Raw genomic sequence first — 22,227 nt, 5'->3', positions numbered from 1 at the left:
TGTGATGACACTGAGACCATATGTTTAACTATGTGTCTGCATGTGTCGGCTTTTATTTCAAATAAAGCACTTTGTAAAAGTGTGCTTTAAAAGCGCTATGCACATAAAGTTATTATTATTAAATTTGCACAGAGACTAAGCTCGTGTTTGATGTTATTAAACATCATGGGGGCTACATTAATTTAATGGAATAACAATTGTAATCCATCAGGTTCCTCTGCGTCGTAATGATAGAGCTGTGATATCGATAAATCTGTTAACTTACACAGTCAGCATTTTTCTCAGCTTCCCTCTCTGGCTTCAAATAAGCGAGACTTTATTAATATATCAGGTCTTCTCCAGTCTTACTGACCACACACATTCACAATCTGCTGCTTTGGCTGTAGCAGCTGTGTTGTTTTCAGCCTGTATTAAGTGTTTAAACTCTTCCCATAGTATAGTTTTATCTTTGTTTGTCAAGTCAGCTGCTCTGTTGTAAGTAGACCTGTCAGTGTTTCTGGTTGGTTATTTGCACCCTTTCATGTGACTTATTATGCTGACGCCTACTTTTGTGTGACCACTTATTGTTACAGTTCAGGTGAGTGAAGCTAGATAATATAGATAATATGTATTCTGCAGGGCTTTGGTGATTTACAACCTTTATTTTTCCTTGACATAGTACTTGGACTCAATTAGAGCCTAGAGTAGTCTCACTTCCCATCTGAGATTCAGATTGTAGCACGCGTCCTTCGTACATACATCATATACTTGCAAATATGATAACATGTACTAATAGACAAGTGAAAGTGAAAACAAGGGTGTGATTAGTCACCCTAGTTCTATGATCACAGTTGGGGTCCTCTGATCGCAGTACAAAGCATAACTCCAACCCCCTCACATAATAAGCAACTTGAGAGGACAGATAAGCAGCAGCGTGAGGGCAGATGTAATAAGGCTGGACTGGGATCAGCTGCTGCTAATAGGCCAAGGCAAGAGGGGCTGCATGAAACAGAGCAGGTTGGCTATAATATCCTTGACCATCAATTTAGCACACAGTGTAGTTTTCACCTTTTGCTTTCTGCATAGCAGATTAAATGAGAATTATGGTTTATTTTCCAATAATGTATCTACTGTGGGTCACGATAACTTTACACTAGGCACACGTGCCAAGGGTTAACTGATGGCACAGCCATAGCTGGACTGGCCATCGGGCATACCGGGCATTTGCTTGGTGGCCCGATTATTTATTTATTTATTTATTTTTTGTAACGGTATAAACAATGAAAGGTGTTGGATTGGCCAGATGTTGGCCGGTGTGTAAAAATAACTCAGTTGTTTGGTGGTGGCATCGCGGAGCTTCCACAGATTCAGTAAAATGAACAAGTGATGGAGGCCAGCACGTGGATGAGGGAGATCGGAGGCAGGACGAGGAGAGACCCGAGGCGGCCGCCGGTCCGAGCGTCAGGTGAACTGAACTTCAGGTAAGAAGTTATGACCTGCAGTCTATCTGGGTCAGATATAAACCAAGTTTAGGTGGAGTTTATTTTCGTGTGTCTCTGTATTAACAGACGTGCCATATTGGCTTAGTTTATTTTTCTTATCATTCTTGTGAGGAGACCATAAATAGCATTTGTATTTTCTGTTGTACAGTCCATTTGCTGTTATGGAGTTCTTGTTATGGATAAAAAGTGTCTTTTTTTGTTTCAAAATAGCTGATAACTATTCGCTGATAGCTGCCAACATCTGCAAACAAATATAATTCTATAAAGTGGTTCTATATAGTGTGTAACTGTTAATATAGAGCGTTATTAAATTTATTGCTAATGCAAACATATGGCACACTGACCTCTGAGGAAATTTTAAATGGCACTCGCCATCAGAAAGGTTGCCTACCTTGGGGAGTGTGATCGTGTGTACAACGTCTCTTTATGTCTGTCTCCACGTTGGTTGAGTGTGGAGTAAGTGCATATGAGAGCATGAGGGTGGGAATGGATGTTTGTATCTGTGTGTGCCTGTATGTCTGTGTCTATATGTCAGGTTGGGTGTCAGGCGCCACCTCTCTGGGGACATCTCAGGCCCTCCAAGGTTTGGAGGCCTATCTCCCCCTACCACCACTTCCCCTGCCAGTGGCGGACTCCCTCAGACATCGGTGCGTTGGTGGTTCTTTGTGTCCGGGGATGGGCGTCCAGGTACACACCGGCTCACTCCTTGGCGGCCGCTTATCGGGGCCTGGAGCCTGGGGCTCGCTCGGGCCACTTCGGAGGTGGGGTGCCCCCGGCCTCTCGGCCTGGGGCTCGGTCACTCAGGCGCAGCTGGCTGCCGGCGGAGCTCACGGGCGCGTCACTGCAACTCCCCCTGGCTTCTGCTCCGCGGCTGCTGAGTGAGCCCTCATCTGGGACTCTCCTCAGCTCTTTCTGGGACAGTGGCGCGGCTGCCCCTCTGTTGGTCTTCCTTGGTCTCTTGTGTTCTGGGGGCCTCTGGATGTCTGGAGTTTTGATCTCCTCCATACCTGCTTCATGCCCTGGAGGACAGGGCTGTGGCCCCCCCACACCCTCTAGCAGATTATTACATGAAGGAACCTTTTAAAAAAACAAAAAACAAGCGCGTCCATGCTCACAGGTGCACACACGGGTGATCACACCCACAAACTACACCCTTTTTGGCTCCTACCTCAAAGCACACTGTGTTCTGTTGATCTTATGTGCTGCACAATAATGTTTAATATTTAGTATTTACTGTCATATTCCCATATATCATTGTGATGTTGTTTATTCTATTACTCTTGTTCTGTTCTGCTTGTTTTCTTTTTTCTTTCTCAGCAGGTGATCCAGGTGATTGATATATGCATTTTTTTTTCTCTGCCCGTTCTGTTGGTTTTTGTCTTTTGCCCTTCTCCCCGTCCCTCTTCTCAGCTGTTTCTCTTTCCCTCTTTCTTTCTCCCCTTCTTTCCCCCAGTCAAGTCTGTCCCGTATTCAGTAAGTGAAAATAAAATAAACAATAAAAGGTGAATCAAATGGACCATTACGGCAAGGCTGGGATGGTCAGTTTGGTAAAGTAAATCCATTGGGCATCTTTCTTTGCCTTTAGACAACAATTCTGATGGCAAAAGAGCCAAACGGGACAGGCCAAAAAAAAAAAGAAAAAAAAAAAAGAAAGGTTGCCTACCCCTGCTTTACACTCACAACTTCCATGATAGAGATTTTGGAGAAGTGAGAAACAATGTGTGAACACCTTGTTCTGGAGTGGTTTGTATTAGTTTTCTGCTTCCTTCCAACTTCTTTCTTCGAAAAATTTTATATTCATTATTTTAACTGGAGAGATCATACCAAACATGGTACCCAGAACATTAAATATTTCTTACAGCTTTTACTTAAATTCAAGCACCAACATTTATTTAATGGTCCATGTGTCACGGTCCTGGGTCGATGACCCAGTGTTTTGTGTATTATTGTTGTTATTCTATGATTTCTCCTTTGAATATGACTTCTTGTATTCTGAGTTCTTTTTTTGTATTCTAGTTTTAAGGTTTTGTTCTGTGCTCAGTCTGTTTCCTGTTTTACTTTGAAGGTCAGCGTATTCCATTTTGCTTCCTCCCAATCTCGTCTTTGTAATTAGTTTCAGCCGTGTTTCCCAGGTGTTTGCTCTCTGCCCTGTTCCCCACCTGTATTTAGTGTCTGCATGTGTTCCCGTTCATTGTCGCGTCGTCTCTAGTACTAGCCTGTGTGTTCTGTTTTCATGCCCCATTTCTAGCTCTCCCAGTTTAGGTTTTGTTTTGTGTTTGCCAGCAATAAAGCTGTGGTTTTTGAGTCTGAGTTCTGCCTCTGTGAGTCTGCATATCAGGTCTTTTTCCTGCCTGCCTGCACACAGACCATGACACCATGGGGTAACCTGCTATTCCATTTTGCTATCACATATAAAACTAAAACAGGGGTCTTGGTTAACGGGCACTAAGCAGAATAAATGTTTGAGACATGTCTGCCACAGAAAATGCATCACACTCTCTGCTAAAGAATGTATTTCTCTGTATAGAGTACATATATTACTCTTTGCTGTATTTAGAGATACCAAAAAACCAACCAATCAAACAAAAAAAAGCAGATAAGCTGGTCGGTGTAGCTCCGTAGAGGATGATAGTGGAGCCAGTGGAGCCCAGAAGTGTGATGCCTGTTTGAAACATGTTTCTACAGTACCCACTGTCACTGAGTCACTAATGCTCATTTATAATTATTGCAGTAATTTTTCAACGACTTAAACAATGACAACAACTGAATAATAGGCATGTGAATAAGTGAATAACAAGTACAAGAATTTCATCTGTACTATCTGTACGTACAAAATTACATTTGGAAAACAATTTACCTTCTTTGGCTGTGATATAATAAAGCACTCATCTCATCACAGTTTAATCAGCCGAGTGTTTCATTTAGCATGCCTAAAAACTTCTTCTGCGCAAGATGCAGAAAAATATGAAAATATCACATTTGTATAAAGCCCAAAAGCACATTGACACTTCTATTGATATTTCCATTCTATTGTAATGCCTGGGCTTACCCTACAAGCGTAATCCTAATTGAATTTTATTGATTTAAAGCAAAGACTTCAATGAAAAAACAGACCGCTCACGGGCGTTATGTAATGTGGGCATGGGCATCAATTTATCACCTCACCAAAGAGTGAAGAAACAACACGAGGCAGTAGATTAAGATCCAGAATAGCAGTGGTCATTTAAATCTGCTATTAGCAAGCTCGGGATTTCAGCCTTTCCCCCTCGCTGACGACATAAGGGGAAAGATTTTGATGTGCTTTGCAATAAGCTGCCCTACTTGATGTTTGGAAATGGAAAAGTAGACTTTCACATTTACCACTAGATGACCTGGAGCTATAATTTCCAGTGTGTGCATGAGATTCTGCAATTCAGCCTTTGATAATATGTGTGTGTGCTATATCTTGTGAAGGTTTATCTATCGTGCTTCAGGCGCTTTTTACCTCGTTGTTACCCAGCTGAAACCAAGGCTGCTTCCCATAGGTAAAGATCTCCCACAGAATGACTCCAAAGCTCCAGACATCGCTTTCCGTGGAGAACTTCCTGTACATGATGCTCTCTGGGGGCATCCAGCGAATAGGTAGCATGGTGTGTCCTCCAACCTGAGAGGAGAGTAGAGGAGCGGGGAGAGGAGATCTTTATTGCAAACAGAAATGTTGCAGCTAAGACAGAGATAAGAAGACTCAGTCATCAACACAACTCCCTGGTGTCTGGGGATTAACTGTCCATACATGTAACTGATACTCTGGGCTTAACATTTCATGAATGCCAGCTGCACTGCTGAATGTTGACACTGATGCAATATAGAAAAATGCTGACAGCTCTGTATGCATTGAAGCAACAGAAATACTTTAGGTTATCGTATAAAATGGCCCCTTTGTTCTTAAGTAAAACAGCAATCCTTTCTCTGCAGAGGTACAGGCATTAAGCAGAGGATCAAAGTCTCACAGCATGGAGCTGAATGTGGAATTTAATCAGTTTTTAAATAAATCAACCAAGGGGATAAGAGAGCTGCTGAATACACACTTATGCGCCATCATGGTAAAGACGTTCATGTGGCTTCTAAGGAATGTGATTAAATTCAACATAGCGGCATGCAAACATGCGTTTCTAAGATCTGCACACGGCAGGGACAGTTGAAGAATAGCACATATCAGCTTGAAGCAGTTTGGTGTCTGTAAACCAGCAGCACATGAAATGAAGTCTCCCCTTGCTGTAACTCCTTTCAGGGTGGATATTAATCGATTAGACAATCACCCATTAATCATCAGCTTCCATTAGCAGGCATTGTTTTAAGATCTATTTCCCATTCGTGTCAGTGACTGTGTTTTAATCATGGCCGTGTCGGGTTGAATAAGACCGATGTGGGAATGAGCTGCAAAGTATTGCAAGTTTCAGCTCAGAATATGAGTGTGATTACAGTGTACGGTGATTACAGTGAACGCTTTAAGTGTATTAGAAACAGATTTTTGTTTTAAACATGCAGGTGGTCTGACCTTTGCAGGAGAAATTTTTAGTGCTATTTTCTGATTGCCAGAAAAGTTTACTGGCAATCAGAAAATAGCTTAAAGCACTTAAATAGCTGTCATAACCACATACATGTCAACACATGATTAAAGTTCAATACTCAGGCCATGTGCTGATTTCATGAGACAACAAATGTGGTGAAAGCTGCACAAATATATTTGGATGATGAGTACATGTTTTTCTTTACTTTTTACTGAGATAAAGGTTACTCTCAACATTTCCAAACAAAGGTTTAAGATAGTAGGATTATGATTACTAATTAACTCCCAAGAGTAAACATCTAATAGCCTTTAATAGACACTTAGTGTGTTTGTTGCCATATAGAACTAAGCAGACAGCAGTCTACATAGTTCTAGTTTATGTCCTAATACTACTTAATCACCATTCATTTGTAACATTCTAATACAAATGACTACTTACAATACTAATTCTAAGCATTCTGTTGCCCTATCACTTCCTGCTGTCATTTATTTGTATTATCTGGTTCAGTTTTTGGCCTTTGCTGTTTTTATCTTGACAGTTCCGTTGAGATAAAATACGATGGATTCTAAGCCTCTTTGAGGTTTTTATCTCTAAGTCAGTGAAAGCACTCCTGCAGCATATCAGACACACATCTATCATCTGTCCATCATCAAAACCACCCATCCATCCATGCATTCACTGATCCATCCATCCATCCATCCATCCAGCAAGCAAGCAGGCCAGCAAGTAGGCCAGCAAGCTAGCCAGTCAACTACTCTTTTGGGCTCATTTTCTGTGCTTAGGACAAAATAAAATCCACAGTCAGACGTGCCATAGGCTCTGAAATCATCATTAGGAAAACCTCTTAGCTTGTAGCTGCATTCACCCTCATATGGTTCCTCCTATCTGTACCTCTGGGTTACAACACAATCAGATTCATTTAATCATAATAAGCTCTTTTCCCAACTCCATTTACCAGCTCCAACATCTGTGTGCCTTCAGCTGTGAGTGCTGCGTGGCATTTTAAGTATCGAGAAAAAGACACTCAGCTCAAGTCTTACTAATTACCTCCTAGTTCCGTAGCGTGCTCATTGCACATTTCCTTTGAAAGTCAAACACAATCTCCGTGTGTCAGCTTGACGTAGCAGATGAATCTTGGTGGATGTTTTCAAAGAGACATAAGATTTGTCAGTTTGCCAAAAGTCTACTCCTTCCTGGGCATTTATTCAGAGCGTCCTTTAGTTTGTACACTTCATCAAATTTAGTTGCCGAGTTAGAGGCCTCTGTTTGTTTTCCTCTATATGTCCTTCATCTGCAACCTTCTCGAATATCTATTAAATGCACCAAGTTTATGTGTTAGCTCTTTCACTACTGACTATTAGCTACTTTCAAATTAGTCTTTTGTAAAACTACACAAGACAGTCTTGGAAACTATACGACACAGTCTCAGAAAATATACCCAAAAGTATCAATGACAACACTGGCTGCCCTTACAGGCATATAGTGCAGATCAAGCAGCAACCTCCAGGGTTGAAAAATGAAGCTCGCCTCAAAAAATGGACCAGGAATGTGGTGTTGGTCCCTTTTAATAGAATTACCTGTCTTGCTGTGAAGTGCAGCGCATCCAAGAAGCTTTTGCTTCAGTTTTGGTAAGTATAATCATATCTTTGCTTGGGCTGGATGGCAATCACACCTCGTTAATTGGGCTTGCTAGCATTGCTAGCTAGTTCACATGTTTCAGGTTTCTGTGTTGAGCTGGGCTCTCTGCTTCAGGCTGTGTGTGCAGTCAATCAAAAAAGTACGTTTCATGTGCCCTATGACTCTTCCACTATGAGTGCCACCACCTCCCATCAGAGCTGTTATCAGCTAACAGTGATTCAATCGTGAAAAAAAATCTATAAACAGAAACATACAACAGTTAAAAAAAATATAACCAGGAACACAAACCTGGCTAAGAGGTTGGAATAATTTGAGATAATATGATGCAGAAAACCGTTAATCCTTGGATTTAGCACACGGTAAAAAAAATCAACATTTTAATTCTAATTAATAATTTTAATGCTGGATGCATTCTTGGTACTGCATCTAATATGAGGCCTGCACTGTAGAACTAGGTAACTTTAAACTGTATAAATGTAAATATTAGATATTACCATCCATAGTCTAATAAAGGAGAGATGTAAATCACTTTAGAGAATTAACAGCTTAATTCTATGTTTAGACTGAATTAGATACATAAAGAAAACATTTATACATTTGCACCATTCACCACTTGCCCACTTACAAAGAAATGAACAGTCTCTAATTTTTACATAAAAGCTATCAATTTATAACATTTTGTATTTTTATATATGTTACCGTCCATTACTATTTATAATTATTTGTAAGACTGTTTAATGCATTTATAAAAATAATCTATAAACCCAGACAGAATGAGAGTGGACTCGTTTGAGACGCATCTCTTTGCAGTAGAGGGACAACTGGTTGTATTCTGGTTATATTCGTACATAACAACAAGGTTACTGAGCATTTATGTGAGCTTTATGTAATTTTGAAGCTAAATTGCAACTGACAGCAACTGCGTCATTATTTGTGGAATTGAATTTATGAATTTCAGTTTTAAGTGCTCTATTTCTGCTGATTTGTCACAGTTAATGACCGTATTATCACAAACCGATTTTGTATAATTGCAAACTTGACTCCATTCAATCACAACCTAACAGCAGACTGACTGGTCTCGTGTTATCTCGGCCTTCACGCACCAAAGTCACTTTGAAGATGGCAGCTGACTGTGAGTGGTCACAGACAGAAAGAACCATTTCAAAGGCAACAAGATATCATGCTTACCGCACAATCTTCAAGTGTGACTGTAGCACTACTCAAATGGTAGCTTTTAGAACATATTAACTAAGCTTTTCAAAAAAGCCACAGGTCGCTCATGTATATTTCATGCTCTAAATGAGTCATCCTGTATTAACAAGCCAACATTAGCATTTTCCCTAAGTTCAGCTATACCAGGCAGATAGTAGGTTGAAAATAGTTATGACTCAGAAATGACTTGTTGGGTTCAAGCTGTTTAATTTTAGTGATAAAAAGGTGTCAAGTTCCATTTTTAAAAGTTGTTAGATATTTTAATTGGCTAAATTTGAACCTGTAAGTGAGACTAACATTTAAAAGAGAAACACAACCTTTTTTGAAAAGGTTAATTTTGATGACTGAAAGTCACACATACAATTTTGTACACACAAGTGAACCAAAATGTTCAGTGGAAAAAAAAAACAACTCATGAAGGTGCCTAGTAGAACTACCTGGTGAATGGTTTGTAAGCCTTGTTATGAGATATACAATGGTAACCTATCATCATACAAGAAAGAAGAACCCCAAGGTGTTTTTGTGTCCTCGTTTATTGAACTCCTGATTGTAGCTCCTTGTCTCAGGTGTCTTGACTAAGTCGATATCTGGTGTGCAGAGTGTTTACCTGAAAGTGTTATCCCAAAGTTGTATGCTTTTCTCGGACTGAATACAAATCAATATTTGTACACAGGGCCTGCAGGTCAACAAGACCAATAGAGACACTATTCTTTACCAACACCTATATGCTGACTGAGAATCAGAATCACACTCCATTAACCTCCAGCATGTCAAACTGGAGGACACTGGAGGACGTTTCTTCTTTACTGAACACACTTTCATTATTCTTCAAATCCATTCACTTCCATATGGATGGGAGATGCTTAATATATGTGTTGTATCCTGTAAGATTTACTCATCAAAATGGCCACTGTCACATTTTCTCACAAAAATGTAATAATAATAATTAAGTATGAATCATTTCAACATAATGGCTGAAATATATAAAAACAGTCTCCAAAAGCAGTTTGGAAACATAGATCGCTAAAAGTATACTTCACAGATAATGTGGATTTTGAATTTCTATTTGTTATGACAGACATTTGCATTTCTGTCAAGTGTAGCGATGTTAAGTCTTTCTACTATTCAGAGCTTTATGCTTTAAAAACTTTTCCCTCTTTTTATCAGGAGGATTTGCAGAGTTTTACCTCCATTCTCCTGCTTTACATTGACACATGTTTATACCTCAGAGCAGCCCAGTACAACCACAGTCTTTCACTGAACCCGCCAGGGGTTAAGTGCTGTGCTCGACCGTGTCTCACTGTCGAGTTGTAAAGTACAAAGAATCAATGTATCATTCTCCTGAATCCTATAGAACCCCGGTTGTGCTTCTCTATAAGTTGCTCAAGGGCATCTGAGGTGTTACACAGATGCATCCTTTACCTCTTAATTTCTTGAGGCTTGCTCCGCCATCTCCCTGCCTAAACAATTATGATCCGTCACCACCTTGGAAGATAATCAAAGCTGCTGTTTTTCCTTCCTTCAGTGGTAGGACATATAAAACAGTAATTAAGATAAACATAAATTCATGAAGCGTTCCAAATAAGGTGCCCTTTCTCCACATCCTGAATTAACACACTTATTGACAATGCCACTGGCAGTAGTTCTCTCTTCCACACACCCTTAAACTCATTCTTTAGGGTTTCACTTCAAGCTAAGGGCCAAATGAACACAGACTTAGACTCTACCTGGTCTCATTACACATGGCACAGTTTAACATTGTACACAACATTAAGCCAATATTGATGCAGAGACCAGTCGCCCCTATTATGCAAAACCTCTGGGTCGAGGTAAGCTAGGTGGGCCGAGTGTGAGGTGAAGAAGTTGGTGAGGGGCTGTATACCAATCTGTCCCTCTGTGGAGCTTTATAAAGATTAAACAAAATTAATTAAGTTCCCGTTAGTCTAAATGACTTATCTGAGGTCCTCCCTGCCCACTGCATGCAAGGCCCAGCCTCATCAGATGCATACTAATGATTTAACCGGAGCCGCCGTGGCGAGGGGCATTAAAAGTGGCTGACTCGCTGCTTCCCAAATGATTGCATGCCATCACCTTGGGTTTTTGTGACAAGGCCATGGTAATTAGCTTGGAACATGGGGGAAAAGGAAAAAAAAAGCTGAACACATAATAAAAATAAAATAATTGCCCCTGTAATTATCCTCATCTTTCTCACTCAATGTCACATCAAGAAGCTGGCAATGCTCTGCGGGGAGTGAGGAATGAGTCTGGGGCTTTTTTTGTTGCTGTGTAAACTGGATTAGTGCTCTGCCTGTCCCACCGTAGCAGGGGAGTGATTGGATTAATGGCGTGGAGAGCACAGCAGCATGGCAGGGGGATAGATTACTGGCCCAGTCGGGCTCTTCGATGGGCGCACCGTGGCCTGTAGGGAGCCCTAGGAGGCCCCAGACATCTTAAAGGGCCCCGATAACCATCTTGAGACACTCTCTCTCCCTGCTTTAACCGTGTTGCTATCTCTGCTCTCCCAGCTCAAACAGCAACGAACACAAGTTCACTTTTAGAGGCTATGATGTCCATTAGGTTTCTACCTGCTGCGCTGCTGCCAAGTGGAGATAAAGTGGTATCTACTCTGGCCACTGCACGCCAGTGGGTGGTGAAACTTTCTGAAGGTATTTATTTTTTTAAACAGGCGCGCGCGCGCGCGCACACACACACACACACACACACACACACACTCACACACACACACACACACACACACACTTCACTATAGCTATCATGCAATTGTACTTTATTTTCTGTATCTAGCTCGCCAGGCTGATACTACAATGAGGAGAAAGGTAGGGCCTCATTGTTGTTGCTGACTTTGAACTGCATCTTGAATATGAATTATTTAGATACAGCTGGGTTTGGAAATGTCTGGACACTTCAATAGAACAAATACAGTGGGTTAAATGTAAAGTGCAAACCAGTGATCAGTGTCAAGATTATACGATTTACAATATAATTGTATAATAAAAGAAGCAGTATTGATGATAAAGTGATGGTACAAAACAATATGAGAGCCTGACATGTTTGTGGCTCTGCACATCCTGATTCATCCTAACAGGACAAGGACCCCTTTGACATTAGTCCACAGGGTCACTGCCAAAGTCCCTCTACAGTTGCTGATTGTACTCCATGCAAACATCTCTTAGATTGAAAAATGGCTCATACAGTATTTTAAAAAAATAGCTTGGAACTTGTTTGGACTGAAAAAAGAAACAAATATTTGTTTTTTTTAATGATTTCCAATCTTTGTGTCAGGTTACGCTAACCAGATGCTGGCTTTATCTTTAAATATCCCATAGAGGTATAAGAGTGCCATCAATCTCTCCATTTACGTCGCAACAAGAAAGCAAAAACATTTTCTAAATTTATTACTCCATACGGCAGCCATCATATAAGACAGCTGTGTTCTAGGCAAAGAGACAAGAACAAAACAAAAGAAACCTAAGGGGAATGGTAGAACAGACTTTTTTTATCCCTCCATGCAGAAATAATAAATATGGCCTGTGTACTCATTAGCACCAAGCTGCACACAATTTTGCGGAGCTTGTGCTTGATAAATAATGCAGCAGAGGAGCGTTTCTTTGATCCTTGAAAAATAAGAGAAACCTGGTGACCATTTTTCTTCAAAGAAAGGCAGTGCAGGTAAGCACGGGCTTTCTGGCAGAGACACTAAGAACAAGTCCTTGAAAATGAGTCATTAGATTGCAACAGTGTTCGATATCCCATAGTCCATATCCATGAGTCAGTGTCTCTAAAATCATTTCAATTTTCCTAAGAAATACTAAGTGTAAGATATGGATTTTTGTTCTCCTTATTTACCCAAGCAAGGTTTACCGGACACATATTTTTGATCCTTGTTAATTATCAGCTTTACATTTAGACAGTTTTGCGCTGTTTAAGTACGTCGACTTCACGGATTCTTTTTGATGGTAGCGATCGGGCGGAGACTTTTATTTCCAAAATCAGACGTCTTTCTTTGCACTTCACAATAAAATACAGATGCATCCGGAGACCTAGCTAACTAGCCTACTTCCGCTACGTCTAGCGAGGTCTGGCTCACAACCGGAAGTCAACAAAATCTTATGGGTTCGGTGTCCCGCCCATTGTACCACCCCCTTCAACTGTCCTGCCTCCAGTCTTCCCCACCTCAGCACTCTAGATAAAATCACTTAAGTTTAAGTTTCCTAATCTTCCACACTTACAATGAAAATATAAAATCATGAGTACATAATCACATTTCACACAAGCACCACTTCCCACAGCGCTCACAGAAATGAGAAACAACGCAAACTTTGCTAAATGAAAACACTGAAGGTAAAAATCCTGGATAATTTTAATAAGAACTGTTGAAAAAGTAAAAAGAAAGTAAGCCTTTACGTATTATCATCTGAGAAGAACCTCTATGTCCGTGTTAATAAAATGAGTCCAACCCTCTATTTAAACTAGAAGAATTGGTGCACAGCATTACAGTCTGACTGCAGCTTTCAAGTAACCAGACTGAAAACTTTTCACTGAACTTTTCACTTTTCCATGCCTTGGGAGCAGAATATGACACTAATTGCAAAATTGCTGTTAATTACTCTTACAAATCAGAAGCTGCCTTGGACTCCTGATTAGACAGAACATTCAACATAACACTCTTAGACAACCTGCATGAGCCCCTTCATCTATCCTGCAGATGCTTCTGAAACTTCCGAAAACAACAACAGAAAAACAAAAACAGCAATGACTTGCTTTTCATTCTTGCAGCTTTAATGCCTAGCCACCTGTCATTTTGCCCACCTAACCATGTATAATTCAGTGCCTCACTCTCCGAGCCCAGGAAAAACATTTCCTGATATATCGCGAGGTACTGGTATAAAACAACTTCAGAGCAGGCTCGGGTGCTGCCGTCGGCCTGCACTAGCTCATGCAGTTGTCTCCTTTGAAACAACACAAAGGTATGTGCCTACAGTGTGAGGATGTGACAGATGGAAGTGATTTAGGACAATATTTGTCTTTTTCTTGAAGTTGCTCCCTCCTGCTGCAAAGTGTCTTTTGGGCAACGAGCATGGATACGAATGTGTGCGTGTGTGCGTTTACCCCTAGCCCCTTTGTTAGCCTACGCAGAGCATAACTACACAAGAACAACCATCTGCTTGTTTTCATCTGTCAATGGGGAGCATACCATGTTTGGAGACTGAGCTCATCACCCCCACCTGAGACCTCTGCTGGTGGTAGTCAGGGTGATAAGGTGTGCTTGGAGACTCACCTTATCACCCTCATGTCCAACCTGCTCTGCACGGACACCCCATACAACCAGCAGAACATATCAAGGAAATGGTCCCCCATGATCCCAGCTTCCCACTCCCTTAAATATATTATACTGCATGTTTCACTCACACAAACAAAATCTTAAATGCTTACAAAACATGTCAAACATCCCCTGGTTGCCCAATTTGGCTTTATATCTGTTAAATCTTCTTGAAATTACTTTCTTTTGAGACCAAGCCAATAACTCACAGTACTGATATATTAAGCTTATAATTGTTAAAACAGCAACAGACAACTGAACCATTTAATCTTCCAGCTGATTGGTATCTGCTGCTAAATCGGTTGTGACTGAGAAAATAAAATGGGTTCTTAACTAAAATGAAGAAACAGTCTGTTTTAAACTTTACTTGTCCACAAAGAACCACTACAGCTACCAAGAAGGGGCTCACAGTTAAAGGGAAGAGAATTTTCTCCAATGTGTCATTTAGCTGTTTATCATTCTAAATTCTAATATTCAATCATAATATAAAGTCAGCACTAGAAAATAACCTAGCACAATACCTTGTAATTTGTCCAAGGGCTTGGGCACAGCTGACCAAGCCACCTTTGTGGATGGACTCTACAGTCTCTGGGCCATGCTGCAAATTTGTTTTCAATTTAATTATTATTGAGACAGCATAATTTTTCTGGATCTTAATCACCCTTCTTTCCTGCATTCAATGGATTATTTCCATGATGGGATTACTACACATGTAACCTACATATGTACAAATGATCTAGGATATTGTACAGTCCCATTTTACTCCACTTAGTCTGTGTTAAATGCAAATGACCCTCTACTTTCTCTAAGATCTGAGATGCTCAAGTAAAACTGCTCAGATGACTAAGGAGCTTGGAAAGAAAAGCGTCTGGACTTCTTTAAGTTGCTTGAAGACGTTTCACCTCTCATCCGAGAAGCTTCTTCAGTTCTGACAGTTAGACTACGATGACCCGGACAGACATATTGCTCAGATGACGCTGAAATGGTCAAACTTGTACTAAGGTTTTAGGTGTTATTACCTGAACTGTATCAAACATTGAAAATCTTGTTTGCAAAGCTCTTGGTTTTTTTTCTCTTTCTCTTTTTCTTGTGACCTCTAGGTCAAAATCTTTTTTTTTTTTTTTTCTATCTCCAGCTCACAAATGCTGATTATATACAAGCTAACTATTTTACATTTGTTAGATTAAGGTTTTTTTTTTAGTTTTTTTTTTTTTAAATGAGTGCACCATATCTAGTACAGGAGATCAGATTTGCGTCTCTGCAAACCACACTTATTTAACAAATATGCCACTACTTTCTACTGGAAGCATCTCAAACTGATTCGGGCTGTAGTGGAGAGATTTCATTTTAAAAGTTTGTCAGTGTAGCTGCTCTTAAATGTTGTGTTCAATCAGTTGTAGATTGTAATAGTTTCATTTGTCTGTTTATGTTTATGACAGTGTTTGTTGTTCTGTTGCTGAGTATTAGGGCCAAAGTAAGAAAAAATATATCTTATTGATCATTTTGAGAATGATTCAAAATGTGGAGATTACATTTGTTGTTTCAAGACAAACTGGCACAGCTGCTGTACCCTGAAGTACCCTAAATCACACTTCAGAATTGGTTTAAGTAACAAGGAAGGAAATGATTTCTCTTTTAGCACATAAACACAGTGTGGTTATCAGTATAAGGATGTTGAAAAGATGGTGCAGAAACATGCATCTGGTCAGATGGAAAAACACACAAACTCAGAAGAGTAGATTCATAGAACATGAAATGGCTGGTAATGGACAAATGCAAGGTTATCGATGGTTACACCCTCGTCCAATAAAGAGGATGGATGTTGTTTCACGAGACAGCTGATCAATTTATTTCACTAACTCATCCAAACAAGTAGGGCTGAACGATATATCGCATTTGCGATAATATCGCGACATGATCAAGTGCAATTTTCTAACCGCAAAGGCTGCGATTATACTCTGGACATGTCCAAATTCATGGGCTGCATCCTCCTGAGGCCGCATTTGTAGACCGATTACGTCACAGCGACGCGCCGAAGGCTGTCCAAATTACTACCATATCCCAGAATTCATAGCGCGGCCCAGCCAAACTCCAGTTTCCAGCAATGGCGGCCGCTACTAAGTTTTAAAATTACTCATACTAATCTTTCTGGGTCACAAAATAAACTTTTAACATATTTTCAGGCGAGAAAGTAGTTGTGTAAACATCAAATATCTGCTCGGTTTATCAAGATATCCCATATTTGCAAAAGCGCTTCGACGTTTTCAGAGGCGTCTGCTACCCACCAGCTCGACAGCTAGCCGGGAGCTCGAGGGTTACTGATGCGGCCGAGAACGGCACAACTCCCGGCACATCATTTTCAGATCACCGCGGAGTTTCGCTGCTCGGGTTAAACGTAATATATAAGTCACTTAGACAACCTAAAAATGTCATTGTTGGGCTTTTTTCAGTGTTTTGTTTGTTCGTGAGTAAATCGGTTTGGCTGAGATTAAAGTTATTAGATTAGATAAAATAAAACTTTATTAATCCCCCGGGTGGGTTCCTCCTTGGTTTTCACACAGCTGACTAAACGTCAAACAGAAAACTTATTAAACAGAAGTATGAGACAGTCGAGAATTTACACCAGTGTCTGGTTATATTTTAGATAGCAAGAAGCAGACGGCCGAGTTTATTAAACTCCACCGAGACAGCGGTGACGCTAATCAGAACTAGACCGTCCAATTTCACGCCTTTAAACTTTAAGGGCGTGTTTGTGTGTGTGTTTATACAATTGCTATTATGTTTGCACTTTATGTGTAATGTTACTGACTGCAGAGATCAGTAAGATGTGTGTATTTTTTATTTATTAGTTTTATTTATTTAATATTATTTTTTAATTGAATGACTGTCTAGTAGTTCACAGATGTCGAAAAACTGAGTGTGGTAAAGCCACTGATTTTTTTTATGTATATTTCTGCAATCTGCACATTGTACTGACTTTCATTTTAATGTTTACACCAGGGTTCCTTGTCAGCACTTTATGCTCAGATGTTTGTAAGCTAAAAATAAACTATTGTGTATGTTCAAATATACTGTTGTGATCGAAGAAGTTAAATAAAAATGTCAGTCATCAATTCATGCATCACCTCATGTCATCATAACAGAGGTCTGTCTTCCAGGAAAGAACAGTTTAAAATTAATGTAATATAGTATTGGCCATACTATATGATGTATTGCTTGTCTTTGTTTAATAATACAGAAGACAAAGACCTTAAAAAATAATCGCATATCGCATCGCAATCGCAATATTGGGGCAAAAAATCGCAATTAGATTATTTTCCATAATCGTTCAGCCCTACAAACAAGGCATTTTGGAGAAGGTGTAGCAGGATATAGAGTACTTGAAACAACAATGAAATCTCCACATTTCGACTTTTTTCTCAAAATAGATTTTGGACTTTAATCTCGAAATTTCGACACTATTCTCAAAATGATCAACAATATATATTTTTTTCCATAACAAAGGTAACAACACTACCACTTTTTAAATCTACTACTATTTTCAGTCTTCCACTTTATAAATTATTGATGGTAAGCTCATTGATAGCATTGAATAATATATTTCAGAAGTGTGGCTGACAAATGAACATGTCATCAAACTATATCACTGAATATTAGAGAAGTCTTTAATATTCTAAAGATTAAGTAGCTTCATGTGCACAAAAACATCAAATATGCTTAAAATGACTGAGTTTGAAGTCACACTTGAAATGAAAACATATATGTTTGTGTTTTAAATTTTACAGTGGTCTTCTCAACACTTTTCCTCAGCTTAACTTTATGAAACCCTTTTGCCCAATGAGAGCCCAGCCATTGAAAAGTACACACAGAATCTGGCAATAATTACTTCATAAGAAGAACAAATAAGCTTAATCGCTCTTATGTCCGTTACACAGATTGTGGATGGACATGGACCCATGCACCAACTGCTAAAAGCATCTCCCCTCAAATTTCCTCAGACATTATTTCATGCGTGCAGAGCTGCTTACCCAGCAGGCAAGTACTTCATAACTGCTGGCGTTGCCCCAAGCAATGTCCGAACTGTCCCAGCTGTCACGCTGGGAAAACAGAATCAGGCGCACCTAAAGTCATTTCACAGGCCCAGGCTTTTTAAAGCAGCCAGATCTGTAGCAGCCATCACTCCACATATTTGTTCAGCAAAAATGCTAAATTCTTCAGCAAAGTAGTTGCCGCCTGGCATTCATCGTCGCTAATCGTGTTAAACAGTAGAGAAGACATGAATTGGACGCTATATAAACAAGCCTTTAAGCATTAGGCTAGAGGCTCAGCAGGCTCATCTCATCTCATACCATGCTGCTAAACAGCTCCATCCTTGCCTGCATGTATAGCTGGCTGCACAGTCCTGGGGCTGTATTATGGATGGGAGAGCTGATAACTCTCCTCAGAAAAGAAAAATTAAATAAAATGACGCAGCAGAGTAACACCCTTCACCCATTAGAAATATGTTTCTTACTAAGAGCTACAAAGGCTTTATTACAAGATAACATAGAGAAGAGGCCAAGGGAATATGGCAGAATTGTCTGAGGTGTGGAAAAAGTTTAAATCGTTTCGGCCTCACTCACGCTTGCAAACAGCTCTTTCTTTTAATCAAAAATAACAAGCGAACCAAACAATACCGGCTGACGCTTACCCTGTAGTAGTCACTGCTGTAGATGTCCCTGGACATGCCGAAGTCTCCAATCTTCACCAGCAGGCCGTTGCCCACCAGGCAGTTGCGGGTAGCCAGATCTCTGTGCACAAAGTGCTGGGAGGCCAGGTAAACCATGCCTGAGGCAATCTGGGTGGCAATGTGCAGCATCTGGGAAAGGCCCAGCTCTCCGTTGGACTGCAGTGGCTGGCCATCTACCAGGATCATGGCATCTGGGCCGTGGGCTCTGTATTACAAAGAATAGTGGATGATGATTTGATGTACTTGTATTTATATTGGTGGATTCTGGATAATGTTGACTTGAGCTCTGTGGTATTATTTTACAGTTAGACTTGAATTATCATGTTGTGTCCAGTCAAATTTGAAGGATGCAATTAAGACCAAAAACTCATCGGGAAGGTGTTTACTGAGCATAGATTAAGGCAGCTGAAGGGTTCTTTTCTCACAGACTTGTATACAACCAGACTTCTTTTTGCTCCAGAGGAGTCACCCCCTGCTGGCCATTTGAAAGAATGCAGGTTTAAAGCACAACAGTCTAATGCCCAAGCCATTCTCCAGCCTTGTCTTATGAAACCAACTTATTATTCATTAGAAAGTGAACTCTGTTATTTCTTCTCTCCTACTGTAAGTTTCATAGCTACACTTTAATTACTGGCTATAGGACCCTTTAGAGAACATTCTACATGTTGAACGAGCCTGCCTCTTTAAGAAGTAATCCAAAGCTCCTTATACTACTAATAAACCCTTATCCTGGCAATATATGTGCCTCTTTGTACCTATTGAGGATAATTACCATAATAAAGCGAGACTGTTAGAAATATTAACAAATGAACTATACTCTGCAAGCACTGCTTTACTGGCAGCGATAAACTGTTATGTGTCTGTTGTTTTTAATTCTGTGGTCGTAAGCTGTGAGCTTAGAGATTTTTTTCTTTGGCAAAAGTTTCATGTAAGCCAACTTGTCAGGAATTTTAACCAAGTCTCTGGATTTTCATCACAGGACTGTACATTTACCAGAACAGGTTGACTGCAGGTTTCTGGGTGACGATGAAGAACTCATTTCCTGTGAAGACTTCCTGCTGTTCTCATCACCTTCTCGTCACTTTGATTACAGACCAGGTGTCATGCAGGGAGGACTACCGCTCTCTCACTCTCTCGGCCTGTTTTTCCATCCCCAAGTCAGAATTTTATTGCAGCTCAATTTTCCTCTTGTTTTTAGTGTGTCTGTTATAATTTCACTCTGCTGTTGGCGGATTAGTAGTACTTTTTCTTTCGCCTTTCTGCTTCTTATTATACTTCACAGACATACAGTAATAGGTGAATAAGAGCAGGGTGCCCTGCTGCTTATCTGAAGGTTGAATTTGGACCTGCACGTTAGATCTTGTATTCACTCCTATTGATTCCCTGCACATCTCATCTCTTAAATGTGACCAACAGGACCAACAGACCAAGAATCAGCTGCGTCTTGCACCTTGCATGAAAGAATTTCATCATTCGCGACATTGCCTTTCATTTCAGGAATGATTTCCCAACAGAAAGTCTTCACGCACTCTTGAATGCACACAGACATTCACACTCACACTCCATCGTAACATGTCATCTTTTCAACTATTGCTGAAATTTCAAAAACAAGATCGACCACACACACACACACACACACACACACACATGCACGTGCATACACACTGCTGCTGCTGTGTACACTCTTGAAATAGCAGACTTCTTTCCCAGATTCCTTCTTTGCACACTGACATCAACTCCAGTGAAGCTTCCCATTACCAAAGAGCTTGCTGTACCGGCATCGTGTCACTTTTGTTGAAGCTTATCAGAGGTCACTTCCCTTGGTACAGTCTGACATTATGGAACAAAAGCACTAAAGCACTCGTGTTTGCTAACGCACAAAGCTGTGAAGCAAGCCGGATATTTGCGGCAGCTATTTCACAAAAGAATTTCAGGTTTTTAGTCTTACTTTCATTTACTGTACGTATTGTGAATGAGCCGGTGCGTAGTTCCAACATACTCGCACATATTTGCATTGTTAAGTTAACCTCCTAATTTCAAGAAATGTTCAATTTTCAATAATAAAAACTTTACCTGAGGAATTTGTTGAGGTCTCCATGTTTCATGTATTCGAACACCATAATGAGAGGGTCTCCATCTACGCACACGCCATAAAACTTAACAATGTGGTCATGCTGCAGGTTGGTCAGCAGCTCGGCCTCTCTCTGGAAGTCCTTCCTGGCTGACAGGTTGGGATCTTTAAGAGTCTGAAAGGAGAAATAAAAAAGTCAGATTTACATATTTTGAAAACTACACTGGTTTGTTATCCAGGATCTAAAAAAATCATGAAGTCTTCATTTACGTGCCATTGGGGAATCAATCATCCTTTGCATCCTGTTGATACTTACTATTTACTTTACCAGTGAACGGTTTCATGGTTCTGAAAAAGATCTGCTAAATCTGCTAAATTTGAGTGATCAATCAATAGAAAATTGCTGCTTTTCCTGGTATCAGGCACTGACAGATACATTTTTATTAACACTTTAAAATGATCTACAGTATGGTGCATTAATTGCTACATGTTTAGCTCTGCCAGCAAAATAAGGCAACCACTTCAACAACAACATCAGAGAAAGCTCGCTTCAGCTTTTAGAGGATACAACTTTTTCTTGCCCTGATTGATTCAGGTTGGCTTCTGTCTTCCAAATGAGAATCATCCACTTAGTATGCTAGACTATCTGACAGTTTTAGTTAGTCCTTGATTCACCCTCACATGCCACCATGACCTTGACAACCCAGGTTTTGAGAGAAATTGCCTGCGTGGATTACCATGAAATCTGAGGACATAAGAACCTTCAAGGTTCCCAATAAAATAAATAAATAAATAAATAAATAATAATTATGCTAATCAGCAAGGGTTAGCGAGATAAACTCAACTAGAGAACAAGCCAAATGTTATTTTCTAAACATCAGCATGTTTTTTTTTTCATTTCCTTTTTCTTATGCAGCAGAAATGAAAAGCTGGAGGCTGTTAAGTTTCAATTTACCAAACGAACAAGGGCACAATGAGATGATGTGTGTAAAATACTACTAGCCCGACCTGATATAGGTGTAAAATACATGTTGAAAATATGATATTTAATCCAAGTGGTCACATGCTTCATGTATGCCAGGAGTTATTATTTGTTTCCACTGAACTTTTACTGATGCACAAATATTTTTGTTCCTAAATAGAGATGGATGGAAGTTCACTTTTTGTCACTGTTAATTTGTCACTACAGTAATTTAAGAATTTAT

The 22,227-nt window shown here is 40.0% G+C and overlaps 1 protein-coding gene across 3 annotated transcripts in view; it reads right to left on the bottom strand.

Moving 5' to 3' along the window:
- The window catches only part of ntrk3b (neurotrophic tyrosine kinase, receptor, type 3b), a 225,691-nt gene that overhangs the window by 6,055 nt on the left and 197,409 nt on the right, over positions 1 to 22,227 (bottom strand). For all 3 annotated transcript variants that reach the window (XM_085243837.1, XM_085243919.1, XM_085244004.1), the window contains 3 exons: positions 21,025 to 21,197; positions 18,913 to 19,156; positions 4,966 to 5,124 (listed from right to left, as the gene is read on the bottom strand). In XM_085243837.1, the coding sequence (XP_085099963.1) occupies positions 4,966 to 5,124; positions 18,913 to 19,156; positions 21,025 to 21,197 (576 nt within the window). The remainder of the gene's footprint in view (positions 1 to 4,965; positions 5,125 to 18,912; positions 19,157 to 21,024; positions 21,198 to 22,227) is intronic.

Source organism: Mchenga conophoros, linkage group LG1 (assembly GCF_057382185.1).
Source record: "Mchenga conophoros isolate Kocher_MC1m ecotype Shallow Benthic linkage group LG1, M_conophoros_male_GT1.1, whole genome shotgun sequence".
Classification (NCBI taxonomy): domain Eukaryota; kingdom Metazoa; phylum Chordata; class Actinopteri; order Cichliformes; family Cichlidae; genus Mchenga; species Mchenga conophoros.
The sequence above is the reverse complement of the archived record's forward strand: the minus strand, read 5'-3'. Positions and strand labels throughout refer to the sequence as shown.